Source organism: Oncorhynchus clarkii, chromosome 20 (assembly GCF_045791955.1).
Source record: "Oncorhynchus clarkii lewisi isolate Uvic-CL-2024 chromosome 20, UVic_Ocla_1.0, whole genome shotgun sequence".
Classification (NCBI taxonomy): Eukaryota; Metazoa; Chordata; class Actinopteri; order Salmoniformes; family Salmonidae; genus Oncorhynchus; species Oncorhynchus clarkii.
Window position 1 is genome coordinate 51179482 of NC_092166.1, and position 23849 is coordinate 51203330.

Here is a 23849-nt window from a genome sequence, read left to right on the forward strand (position 1 = left end):
TATAATATAAATAGTTAGCACTAAATGGTTTGAAGGGAATAATGTGTCTATTATCCAGCTTGACCACAACCTAGAGCCTCTGACAAGACAGACAGAAGTAACGGCTGTAGTAAAGACAACAGCAGTAATAGATGTAATTAAAACAGCAGCAGTAACAACCCAGCTACCGCCCACTGCCATTAGAGGTAGGTCAGAAACGTCAGTGCCAGTTGGGTACCTCCAAAACATTTGGAACACTCCAATCAATCCCAGTAGTTTACGTCAAGAAATGGTGACTGTAACCCCAATTGGTGATTCAACCCCAGAACAATACAAGGACAAAATAGTAAAGAAAGTAGCAAGTAATGAATGGTATGAATGGGCTCAATATACAGCGTGTAACGGCTATTGGAAGGAGGTGAGGACCAAGGTGCAGCGTGGTACGTGTTCATCCTTTATTAGTTGAACTGAACACTGAATAGCAAAACAACAACGAGAACAACCGAAACAGTTCTGTCTGGTGCAGACACAAAAACAGAAAGCAACTACCCACAAAAACCCAGTGGGAAAAGCTACCTAAGTATGGTTCTCAATCAGAGACAACGAAGACAGCTGCCTCTGATTGAGAACCACACCCGGCCAAACAACAAAGAAATACAAACCATTGAAATTGAACATAGAATGCCCACCCTAGTCACACCCTGGCCTAACCAAAATAGAGAATAAAAGCCTCTCTATGGCCAGGGCGTGATAGTACCCCCCCCCCCCAAAGGTGAGGACTCCGGACGCAAAACCTGACTCTAAAGGGGAGGGTCCGGGTGGGCCTTATGTTACACCTGTTACACCTTGGCCCACTTAGGTGGCGCCTCTGGAGCGGGGACCCTCGCCGCCGACCCTGGACTGGGGACCCTCGCATCGGGCCCCGGACAGGCGGGAGACTCTGGCGGCGCCGGACAGGCGGGAGACTCTGGCGGCGCCGGACAGGCGGGAGACTCTGGCGGCGCCGGACAGGCGACAGGCACAGGACTCACCAGGCTGGAGAGACCTATTGGAGGCCTGGTCCGTGGAGGAGGCACAGGATAGACCGGGCCGTGGAGGCGCACTGGAGGTCTCGAACTAAGGGCCTGCACAACCCGTCCTGGCTGGATGGTGACTTTAGCCCGGCACGTGCGGGGCGCAGGCACAGGATGCACTGGGCTGTGCAGACACACTGGAGACACAGTGAGCAGAGCCGACGCAGAATATCCTGGCCCGAGGAGACGCACTGGAGGTCTGGAGAGCAGGGCTGGCATCATCCGTCCTGGCTGGATCCTCACCCTAGCCCGGCAGATGCGGGGAGCTGGAATGTAGAGCACCGGGCTCAGAGCATGTATTGGAGATCTGTAGCGCCAAGCTAGCACAGGACGTGCATGGCTGGGGAGGCGCACAGGAGGCCTGGTGCGTGGGGCTGGCACAGTCTTCATCAGACGGCTAACACGCACCTCAGGACGAGTATGGAGTGCTGACTCAGGTGACATCAAATCGCGGACACGCTTCGTTGGGCGGATGTCGTGCCTCATGCACCAACACAGCAGCTCTCTCATCGCTCTCTCCTCCAATCTCCCCATCAACTCCTTCACAGTCTTGGCTTCGCTTCCTTCGCTCACCTCCAATTTCACCCCATAGCCCGGGGCCTGACCAGTCCCATGATCGCCACGGTAAGCACGGGGAGTTGGCTCAGGTCTCCAACCTGACTCTGCCACACTCCCCGTGTGCCCCTCCACCATTTTTTTTTTTTGGGGGGGGGGGGGGGGGGGGGGCTGCCTCTCGGGCTTCCTTGCCAGCCGTGTTCCCTCGTAATGTTGCCGCTCAGCCTTAGCTGCCTCCAGTTCCTCCTGTGGATGGCGATTCTCCCCCGCCTGCCTTCAGGGTCCCTTCCCGTCCAGGATCTCCTCTCATGTCCAGGAGTCCATTACACCTCGCTGCTTGGTCCTTTGGTGGTGGGTAGTTCTGTACGCTAAATAGGGAAGAAAATCAAGCACATACTGTACAAAATAGGAACAGGTGTAACAAATGAGACAACTAACCGAAAAGAAAGAGGGATCGGTGGCGGCTAATAGGCCGGTGACGACGACCGCCGAGCACCACCCGAACAGGCGGGGGAGCCAACTTCGGCGGGAGTCGTGACCCAGCGTCTAAATTAAGATTGACAAATTGCTTATTGTGTGCACCCTCTCCACTAAAAGAGTTAGTGGGTGGTACCTAATCCTCATGATTATAGGGACTGTGCTGACTTTAATAAAAACAGTTGTTATTGGAGGGAGTCAGAAAGGCCTTATTGTGCAGCTGAATGTTTGTCATATTTGGGAAATCCACACTATCACAGATATTACAACCAAACAGACTGGGGAAAATGGTGTCAAGAGTTGGATGTATGGGTGGAAGCACAGAGGTTAGAGACCCCATATAAATATTGAATAGATTATGAACAACCATATGAATGTTTTAACAGCACAAAAAGACAGCATGAGATGGGGAAGTTTAGAGGCACATGTGAGACCACATGGCACTTAACTAATAACACCAATTGGAATGCAGACACACCAAAAAGGGCTGCGTATCAAGCAGCTGGGAGTTGGGTGGGAACAGTAATTACTCCTGATAGTTCAATCAAACTCTAGCACTACCATTAATTGAACCATATGAAGAACAGACAGTGGTAGTGGCAGATTTATTCTGGATAAGGGCGACATTACCAACAGGATGGACAGGCCTTTGTGCAAGGGTTAGGTTGATTCAACAGACAACTATCATTAAATGGAATCCCAGTGATGCTAAGCCACAAAGTACAAAACATAGAGAAAGGAGAGAATATAAGTCTGACCCCAAGGTCTATTTAGATGCAATAGGACAACCTGGAGGAATCCCCAGGGAATACAAAGCAAGAGATGAGTTAAGTCAGGATTTGAATCAATATTTCTTTGGATAACACCAAACAAAAACCTAGAATGGAGAAATTACATTTACTCTAACCAAAAAAAGATTAATTAACTATACAGACTCTTTGGGAGAACAAGTACAGGCTACTAGCAAAATGACATGGCCCGAACAGGCAAGCTTTAAATTGGCTCTTGGCAGAGAAAGGTGCGACTTGTGTTATGTTTGGAGATGAATGCTGAACCTTCATCCCCAATAACACTGCACCAGATGGTTCATTTACTAAAGCAATGACCAAGCTGAAAGGACTATGACAGGAAGTAAAGGACAATGCTGGACATGATTCCCATGCCTGGGACTGGTTGGACTCAATCCTGGTAAAATGGGGTGCAATGTTACAAAAATGATAATCATGATAGGCATAGCACTAGTGGTGATGGGTGTTGTATTCTGTTATGTTTTACCTTTACTGAAATCTCTCCTCATCCAAACCACAGTAAAACAGATGTCTGTACAAACTGTCATTACAAACCCATTTGTGGAGGTGTACCCTGTTTTTGGAGCTCCTGGACAATACACTGACTAAAGTGGAAAACCATGCAATACTAAAAAGGTGGACCGTTGGACTGTCCATTTGGAAATCCTGAATGCCTATGGGGTGTAGCTCCAGGGGCAGGATGGGGTTGTTGTACCTATCAAGAGTTATAGAATGTAATAGATGTTGAACTTCCTGACATATATCCAGTTCTGTCAAGGATAATGAGGATCCTGATCCTGATCACAGGTGTCAACCAATGTAAGTGGTGCTCAAAAGACTGAACAGAAGGGGATGGACATTATCATCACATTGAACCTTTGTACATTGTATCAAAGGGGTGATTGCCCATTGTATTGTGATAAAGAGTATGTTTAGTAAATAAAGTTAGTAAATGAAGTTAGACCTTCTGTTGATATGTTCTCCTAGACAAGTGACATAGGGTTTTCCGGTTACAAGAGTCCATGGATCATGCCCTTATTCCTTTTAACAGGTCTTTTCATTACAGACCCGAATAGTTGTTAGAGAGGTGTCTGTGTGGGAGGGCCATATGTTTAGGTGTCATATTAAGAACAACATTATGAGGTTTGGTTTAGTATTTTGTATGTTTTTATTGTTTTTATTTTATTTTACATAACTAAAACTCTCCGGCAAGGCTGAGAAATGCATGGATTTGTTTTTACACTGTATGTTAAAGGATAATTGGCTTGAGGAGGGATCTTATACTTCTTTCTAGCTATGGGAGGAGGTTTGTTTGGTCCTACCTCCTCTTGTACGAATGAGAAAGGGGGGGCTGAGGTGCTTCCTTTCTCACTTGTACTGGGGTAATTTATAAGGTATGGGGCTTTTTAGCCCGAGAGGAGGGATATATTGAGAATTGTCCAGACCATGTGTGTTAATTATTAAATGTAGAAGAGCTAGTAAGATGGGTGCACTCTATATGTGCTCGGTCATTAGAAACCATTAGACATGCACCTGTCTGGGGTGTGGACACGACTGGTTATTCCTGTAACTGTGTTATGGCCTAATGTACTGTTGCTATGGTTACACCTCTTGGTTTTTTGTCAGAACATGGGTGTTTCTTTCAGAGGAGTTAGCAGGATGACATGTCTGGTTATTTATGTAAAGTACCTAAGACTGTTGCTTGGGTCCTACATTTATGCACCTGTATTAGTAGAAAACATGTCTGTCTATTTGAACAGTCTCTGTGGCTCTACGTGTTCCATGCCCTAATATGAAACCAAACTAAAATTAGTGTGAGGCAATAAGACAATGGTGGCTAAATGCCAGAGGGGATGAGACATTAAGAGGAGTTACTATGGGTATGACATGAGGAAAAATTATAAGAAGTCTGTGCCGTGATTGGAAAGGGAGTTACTTCATGAATCAGCTCGGCTTTTGTTATATTGTAATAGAAATCTATTTGAACGCACATGCTCCGCTATTTGAGAATGATTATTGACTGAATATTTCCACGACACCAGCAGCAGACTATGATCGATAATGTCAAAAGCTGCACTTAAGTCTAACAATATTTTTACCCCACAATCTTTTTATCATCAATTTCTCTCAGCCAATCATCAGTAATTTGTGTAAGTGCTGTGCTTTTTGAATGTCCTACTCTATAAGAACGCTGAAAGTTTGTTGTAAATTTGTTTACTGTGAAATAGCATTGTATCTGGTCAAACACAATTTTTTCCAGAAGTTTACTAAGGGTTGGTAACAGGCTGATTGGTCAGCCATTTGAGCCGGTAAAGGGGGCTTAACTATTCTTAGGTAGCGGAATGACTTTTGCTTCCTTCCAGGCCTGAGGGCACACACATTCTAGTAGGCTTAAATTGAAGATATGGCAAATAGGAGTGGCAATATCTTCCGCTATTATCCTCAGTAATATTCCATCTAAGTTGTCAGACCCCGGTGGCTTGTCATTGTTGATAGACAACAATAATTTGTTCACCTCTTTCCCACTAACTTTAGGAATTTAAAATTACAATGCTTGTCTTTCATAATTTGGTCCGATATACTTGGATGTGGTGTCAGCATTTGTTGCTGGCATGTCATGCCTAAAGTTTGCTAATCTTGCCAATGAAAAAATCATTAAAGTAGTTGAAAAAATCAGTTGGTTTTGTGATGAATGAGCCATCTGATTCAATGAATGATGGAGCTGAGTTTGCCTTTTTTCCCAGAACTTAATTTAAGGTGCTCCATAGCTTTTACAAGCATTCTTTATTTAACTTATCTTTGTTTCATAGTCTAGTTTCTTATTATTTGTATTCAGCTTAGTCAGATGATTTCTCAATTTGCAATACGTTTGCCAATCGGTTGAGCAGTCAGACTTATTTTGCCATTCATTTTGCCTCATCCCTCTCAGCCATACAATTTTTCAATTCCAGTTTTTACAGTCAATTTATTAATGGGTGCATGCTTATTAGCTACTGGAGTAAGCAATTTCATAAATGTGTCAAGTGCAGTGCCTGTTTGCTCCTCACTACACACCACAGACCAACAGATATTGTTACATATTGTTTACATCAGTACTAGTCAGATTGTTAGAGATATGACTGTGTTTCATCAGTTATTGAATCCAGGACTTCTTTATTCTCTTTGCAAGTAGTAATGCTAATATCTTATAGTCATTACTAAGACAAATTGGACGGCAGTTATCAATGAGAAGCATTTATTTTTTAGGCTTAGGGATCAGTGTTATTAATCCCTGATTCATTGTAGACAAGGAGAACAATGTTTTTAATTCTCTCTAAAAATACCACAAGTAGGAAGGGAGCAACTTGTTCAGGAAATAACTGGCAAAATTCAGACATAATTCCATCAATACCTGGGTATTTATTGTTCTTTAGATGTTTGATACTCAATAATCACTGCAGCGATGATGGGTTAATCACACGTGTAGGTATTTGCTCTTTATTAAAAAAACAACAGGACTGACAGACTTTCTTATTTTTCTCCATTCACCCACCGGATCACACTGAACACCACCCACACCAGGAATTCTCTTCAGTTATTCAACCTGAACACATGTCGTCAACCCTGAGATGACTCCTTTGACATGTGCAGTTGTGGAAAAAAACTACCCAATTGTCATACTTGAGGAAATGTAAAGATACCATAATAGAAAATGACTCAAGTAAAAGTTAGTCACCCAGTAAATTAAAAGTCAAAATGTATTTGGTTTTGAAAATACTTACGCATCAAAAGTACAAATAATGTCAAATTCTTTGTATTAAAGCAAACTAGACAACATAAATCTCTTTTATTTTTTAAAAACATTTACAAATAGCCAGGGGGCACACTCCAACACTCAGACATAATTTACAAACAAAGCATTTGTGTTTAGTCAGTCTGCCAGATCAGCTGCAGTAGGGATGACCAGGGATTTTGTGTAAATACATTAATTCCTGTCCTGCTAAGCATTCAAAATGTAACTAGTACTTTTGGGTGCCAGGGAAAATGTATGGAGTAGAAAGTACATTATTTTCTTAAGGAATGTAGTGGAGTAAAAGTTGTCAAAAATATAAATAGTAAAGTAAAATACAGATGCACCAAAAAACTACTTAAGTAGTACTTTTAAGTATTTTTTTTTTTGGACGGGTACGGTCTTCCGAAGTTCAAAACACAACTTCTGTTGTCCAGATTATTTTGCCCAATGCCATCTTCCTCTGTTCTTCATGAATACAGTTCATCAAAATAAGACCACTCCTGGTCACTTTGATAGACTCCACTTTTCCAAGCGCATACTTCACCATTTGACACCTCAAACGGGTTTCCCACATATGCATCCTTACTCAACAAACGCATCCCAACAAGAAGCGATTCATTATAATTTATACACGTATCCTCCAATCCAATTTTAGACCATGTCCTTTTAGTTACAGTTTTAGATACTTCTGTAGTCGATTCACAACATTCGTCTTCACCAAATTCACTCGACGCGCTGCTTAATTCGAACTCAGCATCCACTTCCGCCATCTTCCCGTTCACACCAATCTAGCAAGGATCTTTCCTGCAGTGGCCATGTTTGTTGATGTGTCACCAAAGATGGTGGATTAATGAAGATAGGACCTTCACGTGGTCAATAGTTCCCTCAGGACTTTTACGATTGTCAGTTCCGGGTTATTGACTTTCATTCAACCAGAAAAAAAACGGGGGAAAAAAGCGAGAGGGGTGTCTCGTTTTCTTTTCCGTCTCTGGTGTTACTGTCACCTCAGCGACTTGTTGGGGGTAACCAGCTGAGCTGGATCAGCTGTCAAGGAAAGTGTCAATTTTTTTGAAACATCGGAACCTTACAAAATGGATATGTCATATAAGGTGGGTATTTGCAATGCAAACTATCAATGTATCGTATTTTCTGTCTAGTTAACAGAATACATTTTAGTGGTAGCTAACGCGTTGGTTAGCTAGCTATCGTTAGCTAGCTAGCTAACGTAAGCTAACTTGCTAGATGTGTTTAGCTAGCTATTTCTATTGGTCGTTGTATTATTACTAGATAGAAAATGACTTCAACATCCATATATATGGCATTCAATATGACTTGCGCTAGCCAGAATACCAGCTATGCATCATATTGCCACATTCAAAACAACTGGGAACTCGGAAAAAAATTAGCTCCGACTAGGAAAAATGTTTTGAACGTTAACCCAACTCGGGACAGTTTGTAGAGCTCCGACTAGGACAAATCTTTTGAACGTTAACCCAACTCGGGCCAGTTTGTAGAGCTCCGACCTGAAGATCACCGACGCCATGACTTCGTATGTTCGGAGTTCCCAGGTGGTCTAAACGCGGCATATGAGCTAGCTGACGAAAGCTGTCTAGCCCCCTGCTTGTATACAAACTTAGGTTGTACTTGTTACATAGGGTATGTAGCTAAGTTAGGTTATTGACTTTTGACACAGGCGGAGTCATTACCAGAATCCTAGTTATATGGCACTCGTGCCATCTTAAATTACCACTGCCCACATCCTTTTCTAAAGGACCTCCAGTCGTGGGGTATTCTAACAAAATACTTTAGTTGTGTTTGAATACTCACACTACCATACTATTTGTGACGTAAATTGAGTATATAGTATGCTTAATGGTCATAGTATGGGTATAGGTAGTATACCAAAAGTTCCCGGATGTACTAAATTCGCCAAAATACGAAGTATATCAGCAGTGGACACTTTCCGTGCTTTTAGGGCCCATAATGCAGTTCTTCAGGAAATGGGCGGGGCTTCACAACGTTTTCAGATTTGAAGGAAACGAAGGACAATATGCAGCTGAAGTACGAGGGGATACAAATTCATTGCTTTAACCTATTATAAGAAATGTTAAGAAGATGTTGAGCAATGTAATAAATGAATGACTTTAACAATAAGTTACCTTATATTATATTGGCTGACAATTTGTTAGCTACGCTGTCCTTACGAACAACATAGCGTATCATTACAGCAGTATGTATGTATGTTGTTAGCTAAAGTTAGTTGGCTACTTATACATCAAACTTGCCAGTATATTAACTATAGGCTAACTAACTACCCAACGTTTATTGACTTAATTATTCCTGTCATTCTTAGCTGGACATTCGGGTGCTTTTGTAAATTCGCTCTGGCTATCTACTCCGATTTCAGCTCACTCTCGTCTGAGTGTACCAGAGCGCAGAATAATGAATTTACGAGTGCTCAACACCCTTTGAATGTGACCGGTGTCAGTAAAATGGTCAGAGTGAGGTGTTCTCTCATTTGTCTGGAAATAGCTAGCAAGCTAGCCAGCGTTAGCCAGTTAGCTTTGGTGCTTTACTGCCGTTGTGAGGTCAGAACACTCAGATCAACCCTACTCTTCGGCCAGAGCATCCAGTGAATAGCTCCGAGAGTGAAACGCTCTGAAATTACAAACAACAATCTGACAACGCTCTGAATTTACGAGCGTACTCTGGCACTCCCAATTGAATTTAAGAACACACCCGAAGTCGTAAAATTTCTAACTAGTAATTTGTTAAGCTAGCAAGAGGTTCCATAGCAACAGAATCAACTTCCGATAAACAGGTGAAGAGAGAGTGCGCTCAACTGAAAGCATACTGTTCATTTATAGTATACTAAAATTAACTAATAGTATGTAGTATATACTCATTAAGTATGTAGTATACAGTATGTTAGTATGGGTATTCGAACACAGCTACAAATTCATTGCTTTAACTAATTATGACAAATGTTAAGAAAATGTTGAGCAATGTAATAACGTAACAACTTTTCAAATTAGTTACCTTACACGTTATGTTGGCTGACAATTTGATACCTATGCTATCCTTACGAACCACATAGCATCACAGCAGCATGTATGTTAGCCAATTACCTAACGTTAGTTGGCTTCTAATACATCTAACTTGCCAGGCAGTATATAAACTATAAAACTATCCAATGTTTCTTGTTTTGATTACTCATTTCATTCTTAGCTAAGTGGTATAGTCGTTGTGCGTTCTCACTGGACTTTGTTAATTCTGGTTATCTTCTCCGATTTCAGTGCACGTTTGTCTGAGTGTGCCAGAACGCAGAATAACTGATGAATTTACGAACGTTCAACACCCATTGAATTTGACCGGTGTCCGTAAACATTGTCAATAAAGCGTAATTAAATTGTTCCCACCAGCACAGTTAAAGTCAACAACGCTCTGGATAACATGAAAACAGCCTAACCAGCTCTACTAGGGCGAGTAAAATGGTCAGAGTGAGGTGTTGTCTCATTTTTGTCTGGAAATAGCAAGCAAGCTAACCAACATTAGCCAGTTTAGCTTAGGTGCTTGACTGCCGTTGTGAGGTCAGAACACTCAGATCAACCATGCTCCTCGGCCAGAGCATCCAGTGACGAGCACCGAGAGCGAGCGAAACACTCTGAATTTACGAACAAAGTGACAGAGTGACAACACTCTGGCACTCCAGATTGACCTTACGAACATATCTGAAATGGTAAAATGTCTAGCTAGCCTTTTGTTATGCTAATAAGCTAGCACGAGGTTGCATAGCAACATCATCAACTTCTGGTAGACAGGTGAAGTGTTAGTACATGCAACTGAAAGGATACCATTTGTTTACAGTATACTACAATGAACTAATAGTATATAATATGTAGTACATACTCATTAAGTATGTAGTATACAGTATGGGTATTCGAACACAGCTTTTGTCTTGGGGAAACAGGTAGCCTAGCTTTGTGACATAACATCTGGAGTCAGTGGGGCGTTCGATTGGATCACTTATGACAAAGTGGATGACCAGCCTTTCAAAGTGTTGCATTATGGGCAAAAACAATTCCGACATGTCGACTGCATGGGTGATTCTCATGAAACCAGTTTTAACTATGGCAGTACCAAATTGAGTAAGAAAACCATGATGCATCTGCAGCAATCAACTATCATTCTGAAGACAAGTTGGCTAGTTTATGGCATAGTGTGTCATTTTAAATACATTTGACATTTTCACCTGAATTTTGTATATTTTCACCCCATATTCTCTTTACCGAAATGCTTCTGGGTTAAATTCTTACGTGAGAAACTCTATGTTGCTGTAGTTTGTCCATAAATAACATAAATGGTATACTAGTTGAAGTTTAGATGGAACTATAATATTTATTATGTAAAAACAGTGTCTGTGGATATGTTTTTCATTACCATAAAACTTTTTCAAGTTCCTGTAGAAACTCCAATCATTTTGAAAATAGATTTATTCACCCATGATATATCATCTAGAGGAGAAGTTCTTAGGTGAGCACAAGTTCATTTACTTTCTTCACTTATATTTCTTCAGAATGAGAACCTTATTCTCAAACACCCCCTTTAAAACACTTAACCTTCCCTTTCCAAAAAACTAAAATTGGGAGAAACCTTGAGAACAATTACCTCACCAACATGGAGGAATGAATGGGCTTTAGTCATGTGGTCAATTGTTTGCTGGTTCATAATGGCAGTCTCCTATTACTTGCAGATTGAGCTAAGGGCCTCTCATTACTGAAAAACACATTTCTAATTTCCACATCATTTTTAGGTCAGCTTCGGTAATGATAATAAGCTAATTCTAATGTATAGTTGCTGGTAACTTTAATTATTTACTAGGACCAATGCTTACAACTATTGTATCGATTATTATTATATCTTTTTTGAAAACAATTGGATTGATTAAGTTAGGGTTTATAGAAATATGAGTTTATAAACCCTGTTTAATTTACTTAAAGAATCAATCTGGAGTTTTTTCAGTAAAGAGCATCCTCCACTTAAAGGAGTATTTTCCACATTTTGACATGTGTACCTGTTTTAGCCTTTACCAATACTGTTGTTTGATATCCCACGAAAGTTTTCGGTCAATATCCCACATATTTAGATACTTTATAGGCATATCATGTTACGCCATTTGCCCATAGGATCCCATTAAATGTAGAAATACATCTAAAATACCTTCGAACCACACATCTCTCTATCTCTCTCTCTCTCTCTTTCTCTCTTTCTCTCTTCTCTCTCTCTATATATGTATGTGTGTGTGTGTGTAACAACCTGTAAAGACCTTGGAGAAATTACTTAAGCATAAAGTTTTTATTTTGTACTTTTTAAGACCACTTTTTTGACTTTTGAAAATACATGCATGCAATTACAGTCAGGGGCATGACCCCACCACATTCTGCAATTTGTGTGTCCCCCAGTTTTATCATTGGAATATGCTACAAAACAGGCAACAGTGTGCTTTAGGACCACACGGACACCACTGAGTGGGCTGACAGGCTGTGTGAAGGCAAAGCTTCTGGAAGGCTGGCTGGACCAGCACAGGAGAGTTAAGCATATTTCAGTGTACACGTTGCGCTCTTTCACCGAGTTGTTTAAAAATAACATTAATTTTCTACTCTTTAGTTGACTGATACAGCTGGCAAGGTAACTGCTGTTTAACTTAACATACATTTTTTTATAACGAGGGGTTATTTGCAGTGCTGAGCTAGGATTTTAACTGACATGTAATGTTAGCTATTGTTTCATTCCCTCTCTTGAGGTGAATGATTTAAGCTAAGCTAGTGAGTAGCTACTAACGTAAACTCACTCACTTTTGTACATCGCCTTGGTCCGTACAATTTACCCTATTTTAGCGCCCCAAAAACATAATACTTTCAGATCAACTGTAATGTCAATACCATTGTAAAGCACATTTTCTCCCCTTTCCAACAAAATTAACGAGATGACCTCCACGCTGCCTGTTTCTGCATAATTCAAGAAGGCAATGAGCTCCGTCGGGTTTAAAAAAAAATGGCGGGTGGGGAAGCGAAACTAATGCGTGATAGTGAGAAGGAGAGATCTTGTAGGAAAATGGCTTTTTTCACTCGATCTGTCCAACTTATCACCTTATCGCCTCTAAAATGTAAATAAAACACTATAAAGAGTTTACATAATGTGTCATTACATACCTATTTGAAGGTTTATGTCAAATTTGAATCGGGTTTTTAGGGCGGTGCTAAAGTGATCTTAGAATTAAACAACGGCTTTGAGAATGATGATCGCATGCAATGATGACGCAAAAAAGGACTAGGTATCCCCCCTCACTGTCCATTTCTTGTTTTTAAAGGATGTTAGAAGTGCTACACCCGGTGGAGAGAGATTTGTAAGACAGAAATAGTTGCTTTGTGCGTGCTGTACGTTACGACATGACACGTCAAGATGTAACAGAGGGTCCGTTTTTTCTACTTTACTCCAATACTATAGAGCCATTACCATGTCGATCAACGCTTGAATAGAAACTTAGTTCACACCCCAGATTTTGAAGTCAACACAGTCGCTACAGTCCCATTAGTTTTCTTTGTAGCCTCGTTTGAATGTTGCGGTTGCACACATTTGTACGGAATGGGGTGAGTTTACGTTACAGCAAGGTCAGCTCTAGCCTCAAGTTATCTTGTCAAATAGCGATATGAGGTGGCTGTTATGAGGTGGCTATTATTACTATCTAATAGCAGTAGAGCAATAGAGGCAGCAAGAATGATGACAGTGACACTTGCTATGTTTGCATAGGCCTATAGGACATAGCCTACCTTTTAGGGGGACTATTTGCTGGCAGAGACAAATAAATGGGTGATCCATACTTATTGAAAACTGAAAAGGCACAACTCTCGCCCACCATAGTAGCCTAACCTATGTGCGTGTTGTGCCTTTTCCTCTTCAATTATGATAAAACATTTTGATTGGACTTTGACTCACGTTTGTTGGGCGCCCTCCTTCTTATCATCTGGATTGTCCAGGGTTTGCTGAACGGAGAGAATAAAATGTTGTACCTGCAAAAATTCACCTCACCTCTGTCACAGACTGGTCTTCCCTGGCTGCCTGACCCTGAGACCCCTGTCACCACGTAACAGGTTGACCAATACAAGGCTTGACAAATTGGTGGCCATCCAGGCAAATTTGAGGCTTTTTGAGCCTGACAACGAGCCATCCTCAACAAGTGATGATATTTTACATCCTTATTAATCATCAGTTTACATCCTTATTAATCATCAGCTGTAATAGAGAAATGAGGGGTGCCATAGCCGAGGGGCTACACCAGAGGTTAATGGTTATCTGTAGGAGGAAAGTATATGGTTAAATAAGCTTGGCAGGCATTGATTAGAGGAGAGAGCCCTGGATTAGTGATGGGGGGAGGGGGGGTCGAGATCAGGTCAGGTCACGTTAAGGGTGAAATAAAAGTTTATGGCCCGTATCACTTAGGGTCCTATCTAGCAATAAAGATACAATGATTGTACAGTGTTTGTACAGATGTGTAGGAGGAGACAGCCTAGGAGAAAGGGTTAAATATCAGTGCTTGTGTGAAAAGGTCTCTGTTTAATGCAGCTGTATTGTATTCCACATAAGGCATCCAGACCTTTTAAAAGTTGCACAGTATAACTTTAATCTTAAAACAAATCTAGTGATACTGTACATAACTTGACATTTCTTCCATACATTGTGGGAGGATAACAAAACTTCAAATTAAATGGCAAAGCATTTATACTATAAATGCTAGGTTACACAGTTTCTTCTGATAATTGCGGTGCGGACTCCATTTTTCCTGCTGCAGGCGGGAGCGGACTGTCATATAAACGACCAGAGTATGAAAATATGTTTGGTGTCCCACAGAATATTTTGAAACTGTAATTTCTGCTTTGTTTGCATTAGCCTACCAGCATCAACATTTACAAGCAAACAAAAAAACAGGGAGAAGGGAAAATCTGTAGACAGAGGTCCACCAGTTATGATTTTTCAGCCCAGATAACAATACCGATTATTGGAGGACCAGAAAAAGCTGATACCGTTTAAATCGGCCGATTTGTGTGTTTTCATATACTCCAGAATGTTATGAAGAGTGATCAGATGAATTGCAATTAATTGCAAAGTCCCTCTTTGCCATGCAAATGAACTGAATCCCAAAACAACATTTCCACTGCATTTCAGCCCTGCCACAAAAGGACCAGCTGACATCATGTCAGTGATTCTCTCATTAACATAGGTGTGAGTGACGAGGACAAGGCTGGAGATCACTCTGCCATGCTGATTGAGTTGGAATAACATATTAATTCCAAGCACCACCCTCCTTTTGAAGCTTCCATTCTTCTTCCTCTGTCAACCATGGTTACCTGCAAGGGAACACGTGCCGTCATCATTGCTTTGCACAAAAAGGGCTTCACAGGCAAGGATATTGCTGCCAGTAAGATTGCACCTAAATCAACCATTTATTGGATCATCAAGAACTTCCAAGGAGAGCGGTTCAATTGTTGTGAAGAAGGCTTCAGGGCGCCCAAGAAAGTCCAGCAAGCGTGAGGACCGTCTCCTAAAGTTGATTCAGCTGCGGGATCGGGGCCCCACCAGTACAGAGCTTGCTCAGGAATGGCTGCAGGCAGGTGTGAGTGCATCTGTACGCACAGTGAGGCCAAGACTTTGAGGATGGCCTGGTGTCAAGAAGGGCAGCAAAGAAGCCATGGATTGGACTGCTGAGGACTGGGGTAAAGTCATTTTCTCTGATGAATCCCCTTTCCGATTGTTTGGGGCATCCGGAAAAAAGCTTGTCCAGAGAAGACAAGGCGAGCGCTACCATCAGTCCTATGTCATGCCAACAGTAAAGCATCCTGAGACCATTCATGTGTGGGGTTTCTTCTCAGCCAAGGGAGTGGGCTCACTCACAATTTTGCCTAAGAACACAGCCATGAATAAAGAATGGTACCAACCCATCCTCCGAGAGCAGCTTCTCCCAACCATCCTTGAACAGTTTTGTGACGTACAATGCCTTTTCCAGCATGATGGAACGCCTTGGCAAAAGTGATAACTAAGTGGCTCGGGGAACAAAACATCAATATTTTGGGTTCATGGCCAGGGAACTCCCCAGACCTTAATCCCATTGAGAACTTGTGGTCAATCCTCAAGAGGCGGGTGGACAAACAACAACCCACAAATTCTGCCAAGCGCCAAGCATTGATTATGCAAGAATGGGCTGCCGTCAGTCAGGATGTGGCCCAGAAGTTAATTGACAGCATGCCAGGGTGGATTGCAGATGTCTTGAAAAAGAAGGGTCAACACTGCAAATATTGACTCTTTGCATCAACTTCATGTAATTGTCAATAAAAGCCTTGACACTTGAAATGCTTGTAATTGTACTTCAGTATTCCATAGTAACATCTGACAAAAATATCCAAAGACACTGAAGCAGCAAACTTTGTGGTAATTAATATTTGTGTCATTCTCAAAACTTTTGGCGTGACTGTAATAGTGTGGGCTCAATAGCATCTCATTAGTGTGTGATATTGAGAATCAGCTGCACATGTGATGGAAGAGTGCACTGCACATGCGATGGAAGAATGCACTGTGCATGCAGAGGGTTGCAATTCCATTGAATTGGGGATAGTTGAACCAAAATATGCCACAAGACCTAGATTTGCCTTGTGTCCACAAAAAAAGTTCAATGTTTTATAAGCTAACTTTTTTTGCTGAATTTAAGTAAAATTCCCGGGCTTAACTAAAATAGTATAGAATAATAGAACTATTCAGAACATTTCCCGGAAAGTTTCTGACCCTTTGCAACCCAAGTTGCCATACTGCTGCTTTTGTCATATGGGATGGCAGCAGCTTTCCACCCAAGTGTCCTGAGTGGCATCCTGGTAACATTATTGCATTATCTTCTATATAAACTCAGCAAGAAAATAATTATCCTCTCACTGTCAACTGCATTTACTGTCAGCAAACTTAACATGTAAATATTTGTATGACCATAACAAGATTCAACAACTGAGACAAAAAGTGAACAATTTCCCCAGACATGTGACTAACAGAAATTTGAATAATGTGTCACTGAAAAAAGGGGGGGGGGGTCAAAATCAAAAGAAAGTCAGTATCTGGTGTGGCCACCAGCTGCATTAAGAACTGCAGTGCATTTCCTCCTCATGGACCAGATTTGCCAGTTTTTGCTGTGAGATGTTACCCCACTCTTCCACCAATGCACCTGCAAGTTCCCAGACATTTCTGGGGGGGAATGGCCCTAGCCCTCGCCCCCCGATCCAACAGGTCCCAGATGTGGGATCCGGCCTCTTCGCTGGCCATGGCTGAACACTGACATTCCTGTCTTGCAGGAAATCACGCACAGAACGAGTAGTATGGCTGGTGGCATTGTCATGCTGGAGGGTTATGTCAGGATGAGCCTGCAGGAAGGGTACCACATGAGGGAGGAGGATGTCTTCCCTGTAATGCACAGCATTGAGATTGCCTGCAATGACAACAAGCTCAGTCCGATGATGCTGTGACACACCGCCCCAGACCGTGATGGACCCTCCACCTCCAAGTCGATCCCGCTCCAAAGTGTAGGCCTCGGTGTAACGCTCATTCCTTCGACGATAAACGCGAATCCGACCATTCCTGGTGTAACTCGGGCAGTTGTTGTTGCCATCCTGTTCCTGTCCCGCAGGTGTGAATTTTGGATGTACCGATCCTGTGCAGGTGTTTGTTCCATTAGGTCTGTCATGACTCCCTGTAGCGCTGTCTTAGGTGTCTCACAGTACAGACATCGCAATTTATTGCCCTGCCCACATCTACAGCATTCATGCCTCCTTGCAGCCTGCCTAAGGCACGTTCATGCAGATGAGCAGGGACCTGGGCATATTTCTTTTGGTGTTTTTCAGGGTCAGTAGAAAGGCCTCTCTAGTGTCTTAAGTTTTCATAACTGTGACCTTAATTGCCTACCGTCTGTCTGTAAGCTGTTAGTGTCTTAATGACCGTTCCACAGGAGCATGTTCATTAATTGTTTATGGATCATTGAACAAGCATGGGAAACAGTGTTTAAACCCTTTACAATGATCTGTGAAGTTATTTGGATTTTTACAAATTATTTTTGAAAGACAGGGTCCTGAAAAAGGTACATTTTCTTTTTTTGCTGAGTTTAGTTGTTTGATGGGAGGCATTATAGAACATTCTCATTGTATGACTGGTGAAGGAGAGTCAGGCGTGTTCTACGGGTCTTTCTGATGGGAGGCATTAGAACATTCTCCTTGTATGACTGGTGAAGGAGAGTCAGGTGTGTTCTACGGGTCTTTCTGATGGGAGGCATTAGAACATTCTCCTTGTATGACTGGTCAAGGAGAGTCAGGTGTGTTCTACAGGTCTTTCTGATGGGAGGCATTAGAACATTCTCCTTGTATGACTGGTGAAGGAGAGTCAGGTGTGTTCTACAGGTCTTTCTGATGGGAGGCATTAGAACATTCTCCTTGTATGATTGGTGGAGGAGAGACGGGTGTGTTCTACGGATGCTGAAAGACATTCCAGATAGCTGTAATCACAGTCAGACACACCTGGCTAACTTGATGGGTCATTGTAATCATCTGGTGAAGTGGAGTCTTTTGTTTAGACATGCTATCTGAACAATTAACCATATTCCTAATCCATAGAGTACTAGCAATACAAACCGATTGTCATAGCTAGCTAAAGTTAACCAAATAGGTTCAATGTTAGCTAGCTAACATTCCTAGCAACAATTGAATTATGCTTTTTTGCCGACGTTTACTTACACAGACAATATTCAACTGGTGTTGAGTTTTCCTAAATTCATCAGTTATTCTGTACGCTGGCATACTCAGACGAGAGTGCTCTGAAACAGTTTTTGCAGTGACATTCTATTGAAATGGATACTTGCATAGTGGAGTCTTTTTATGTTATTTTTTTTACTACGCCATTCATTTTATTTTATTTTTTAAAAGCAGCGTTAAATCGGATTAATTATACTGACCAGCTCAAATAGACAGAAGCGTGCTAAATGGCAGACCAATCCAAACTCATCCCTCGGCATGTCCAGCCCACTCATTATCTGAACCAATCATGGCTGGCCGGAAGATTGCTGTCTTTTTCTGTGGCTTAACCAACTAGGCTCGTAATTTAACAATTGTATTTGTATTTTCAGTTTGCATACAAGTCTGTTATTAAGACATATGAAAGTTCATATGTTCGAGAAGGTATATCTGACAAAATAAACATTTTGATAAAAATGTATTTTGCGTTCAAACGGCTCTCCTGTGAAGGAGTGACCCGCGACATAAGCCTAGTTTCCTGAATCCTGAAGTTTCCTGAATCGGGTCATGTGTTATTTCATAGTTATCAAGGCCACTTAGTGCTTATAATGATGTTTAAGCTGCTGATGTTTTCATCAGTTGACTGCCCGGATTTTGACTGTGTTTGGGGTATTTTTATTTTATTTTGTCGTTATTAAAAATAAGTTGTTACCATCTTCCAACACATGCTTTCTGTTTCATAGTTGTAACAAAGGCACTCCATGAATAATAACATTGATTGAACACTCAATTTTTTTTCTCATAAAGCCTACAGTAACAAACTGTAGCTTGATTACCAACAACGATGAGACGGCCTACAGGGAGGAGGTGAGGGCCCTCGGAGTGTGGTGTCAGGAAAACAACCTCACACTCAACGTCAACAAAACTAAGGAGATGATTGTGGACTTCAGGAAACAGCAGAGGGAACACCCCCCTATCCACATCGATGGAACAGTAGTGGAGAGGGTAGCAAGTTTTAAGTTCCTCGGCATACACATCACAGACAAACTGAATTGGTCCACTCACACAGACAGCATCGTGAAGAAGGCGCAGCAGCGCCTCTTCAACCTCAGGAGGCTGAAGAAATTCGGCTTGTCACCAAAAGCACTCACAAACTTCTACAGATGCACAATCGAGAGCATCCTGGCGGGCTGTATCACCGCCTGGTATGGCAACTGCACCGCCCTCAACCGTAAGGCTCTCCAGAGGGTAGTGAGGTCTGCACAACGCATCACCGGGGGCAAACTACCTGCCCTCCAGGACACCTACACCACCCGATGTCACAGGAAGGCCATAAAGATCATCAAGGACATCAACCACCCGAGCCACTGCCTGTTCACCCCGCTATCATCCAGAAGGCGAGGTCAGTACAGGTGCATCAAAGCTGGGACCGAGAGACTGAAAAACAGCTTCTATCTCAAGGCCATCAGACTGTTAAACAGCCACCACTAACACTGAGTGGCTGCTGCCAACACACTGACACTGACTCAACTCCAGCCACTTTAATAATGGGAATTGATGGGAAATGATGTAAATATATCACTAGCCACTTTAAACAATGCTACCTTATATAAATGTTACTTACCCTACATTATTCATCTCATACGCATACGTATATACTGTACTCTATATCATCGACGGTATCCTTATGTAATACATGTATCACTAGGCACTTTATACTATACTATGCCACTTTGTTTACATACTCATCTCATTTGTACATACTGTACCCGATACCATCTACTGTATCTTGCCTATGCTGCTCTGTACCATCACTCATTCATATATCCTTATGTACATATTCTTTATCCCCTTACACTGTGTACAAGACAGTAGTTTTGGAATTGTTAGTTAGATTACTTGTTATTACTGCATTGTCGGAACTAGAAGCACAAGCATTTCGCTACACTCGCATTAACATCTGCTAACCATGTGTATGTGACAAATAAAATTTGATTTGATTTGATTTGATTTGAACTAATAAATGCTGGTGTGGTATTGGAAATAACATACAAATCGTATACTGTTACTCAAGGCCTTCATAAACGCAACCAAATTATTGTTTTTACTGTAGCATATTTGAAATATATTAATTACACTGTTTATAATGTTGCAGACAGAATGACTGGTCATTAGTTTGACACCCAGCGATTGTAGGGTCAAGTGCTTTAAATATATTGTAAGTGTGTGAATTTGACTTGCAAATGTCTATATGAACCCTGTATAGGCTACTTTCTCAGTCCTCAAATGAAAGACAAAACCACCTGCTGTTGAAATGATGAATGCATTATTGGCTTTCCTGTCAGATCTTGACCCGTGTCAGTATTTTTTTTGGGTCATTTGTGCCAGTAGCTTTCTATTGGCCCTGGCCCGGTGTGCCACTGGCAATTTGACCCGAATGTCAATCCCTGCTGTGTGCGGTGCGTGTAGGGCTTATATGTGACCCGATTCAGGAAACTAGGCGTATGTCCCAAGTCTCGTCTTCCATGGAGAGCCGTTTGAACGTAAAAACATATATATTCCCCTGATTATATAAAAAAAAATATATATATATATATATATTATATATATATATATATATATTATATATATATATATATATGGATCTTTTTTTTTGTCAATGCAGTTTTTTGCAGAAATGCCTTCTGGAACATGAGGAGTTCGGATTGGTCTGCCATAATGGCTTTTGTCTATTTGAGTTCGTCAGTCTGTGTCGGTAATCCTGTTGAACGCAGCTTTAACATTTTTTATTGTGTAGTGGAGCTGTATAAGTGTTGCTTTCCACTTTCTGGAGAATCAAGTTTTGAAATCAGGGGAATTAGAGTATGATGGCAAAAGAGATGGAGAAAACACCTGTCTCCGGGTTACATATTCAAACTAAGGGCGACCGTGGCATGGCATCCGTGATAGGGAGACGCGTCCATCATGCATGATTTAAGATAGTCTAGTCTAATTTTGACAGTGGTTTCATTTCAAGCTAAAGTGTACTGTTAGCTAGCTAGCTGATAGCTGTTTTTATTTGTTTCCCAGAGCCGTTTGCTGTTCTAGTTAGAGCCTAATGTTAGCTTGCTAACATTGAACATGGTTGGTTAGCTCCCAGCACTGTGGCAAAATTATATTCGCAATGTCAATAAGCAAAAAACAAACAACCAAAACAGCGATAGCCACTATAATGTCAAATCAGATTTGTACCATTCGATCGATTTTTGTGGATCCATGACTATGGTGTGTTGACATTAACCTGTTGACGTTAGCTAGCTAGCTATGTATGGAATGCAGGCACATCAGGTTCTGTATGGAATGCAGGCACATTATGGGACACAGGCCAGGTCATTATCAATTATAATTGTATTTATTTTTTAAATGGTGTGACCAAATCCTATGCTGTGGGAAAAGTTAGTGTAGAACCCCTGATTTGCCCCGCTGGGTTAATGGTAAGAAGGAAAAGGAAATTAGTGCCATCATCGCTGTCTGTTACTGTAAAAGGTCCCATTTAAAGCAAAAGTCCCATTTAAAGCAAAAGTCCCATTTAAAGCAAAAGCAATAGTTCCATTAAAACTATTAGCCTACCTCCTGCCCTGTGAAATTCCAAAGGGTATCCTCTAGGCCTAGGCTATATGTGCAATTTATGCTCGAAGTGTTTCATATTACTCAATCCCATTGATCTCTCTCTACCCCACATCCCTCTCTGTCTCTGTGTGTCAGGTGTGAAGCTGAGGAAAACCATGGAGCAGTCTGACCCAGCCTCTGCCTCAGACCTGGCCCAGGAATCAGAGGTCAACTCCCTGCCAAAGGGGTCATCAGTGGTCAACAAGAGCAACAGGAGTGACACAACGATGGAGGAAAATAAGGTCTGTGCAGAAAGGGGGAATGACATCAAACAGGAGAGTCTGGAGGGAGATGGAATACAACACGAGAAGAAGAAAAAGTGCCAGCAAGAGGGTGGAGAGGAGTCTGTCAATGTGGACATTAGCTGTGATATTGGGACAGCCTCAATCGAAGACGCAAGAACTCTTGTAGATGAGACAACTAAACCTCCACTCTCGGTCTTGGAAAGCACCAACTCGGTTTTGGAGGTGACGATAGAAAGCTTGTCGTCGACTCTGGGCAAGGCAGTGGAATCTCCACCCGCTATTCTAGTTGGAGTGGGTGACTGCTCAACCGCTATTCCGAACAGATACGCAGAATCTCAACCAGCAGATGTCGATGTCCCCCTCAAGTGCTCCGTGGAACCCTCCCCCACAAAGGAAAACGTCACCAATAGCCCAGCCACACCCTCCACACCCAGCTCTGCCTTTGCGGACCCTGGAATTTCCAGTCCACGAACGATGGCCCCCACGAACACCAACTCTTTGCCCAGCCCCTACGACACGGACTGCAGCCGCAAGCTCATGACTCAGATCCAGCGGTCGGTCTCCCAGGAGTCCCTATTGGATGAGCTGGAGCAGGAGCTGTTCTCCTGCCAGCTGCCTGAGAGAGGGGGAGGGGGGCGCAAGGGTGGACCCCATGTAAATGGCATGCAGGCTGACCAGGACGGCTCCCCAATGGTTTTCGAGAAGTGCATCCAGTACAAGTATGTGCAGCAGGAAAAGGCTATTAAAAGGTAATCCATTCCATGGTGATGTGTAACAAAGTCTTGACGTTTGTTAGCAGTTGATGTTACTCTTCAATAACCCCAAAGCAAATCGGGGACGAAATTTGGTTTATTCAAAGGGGACAAATCATAAATGTTATGCTGAGAGGTAGATGTTCATTCTCCCCTGTCCTCAGTGATTCTCTCTACAGAACAAAGGGACAGGATGTAGCTTTATAACTCAACTCTAGCCTGTGGTTGACCAATTAAAATTCCTTGCAATAAAATTTGGCCAATGGCCAGATAACAAGTATCTTGTTTCAGGCTCAATGCCTAGACAAATTCCTCCCATGTCTCTGACCCATTGATAATTAATTCCCCTTTACAGAAAAAAAAACACTTTCCATTGATTGTTAATTCCCTCTTGACCTTTAGTTCGCGTGGTGTATTTATCTTCAAAATATTCTTACAACTTGTATGTCGCTATAATTTGGTATATTGTGTGCCAAGTAAACATTCACATGATACCATGGTAGGTAGGTCTACTGTATATCCCTGCCTTTTTTGTGGATAGATGAATTATCTTATCTCATATTTTTATGCACGTTCTGCAATCACAAGCTGTAATATCCCGAACCTGTTCTGTAGAAAATGGCCTCTTGTCTATTTGAAAAGTTTTGCTAAGCTATGCTTTTTAATAGAGATATTGTACTTTTGAAGGACAAAAACATACTTCATATACAATTTCCATCCCTGTTCATGCGTCTGTGTGGCTGTACC

General features: G+C 42.0%; 1 protein-coding gene across 2 annotated transcripts in view; it reads left to right on the forward strand.

Moving 5' to 3' along the window:
- Window positions 1-7424: 7424 nt before the first annotated feature.
- The window catches only part of LOC139376476 (coiled-coil domain-containing protein 186), a 110873-nt gene continuing 94448 nt past the window's right edge, over window positions 7425-23849 (forward strand). The window contains exons 1-2 of one of the 2 annotated variants that reach the window (XR_011627933.1): window positions 7425-7753; window positions 22202-23099. Coding sequence is in view for 1 of the 2 variants with exons in the window: in XM_071119109.1 (XP_070975210.1) it covers window positions 22222-23099 (878 nt within the window). In the remaining variant the exon portion in view is untranslated. The remainder of the gene's footprint in view (window positions 7754-22201; window positions 23100-23849) is intronic. The other variant, XM_071119109.1, reaches the window with a different exon arrangement.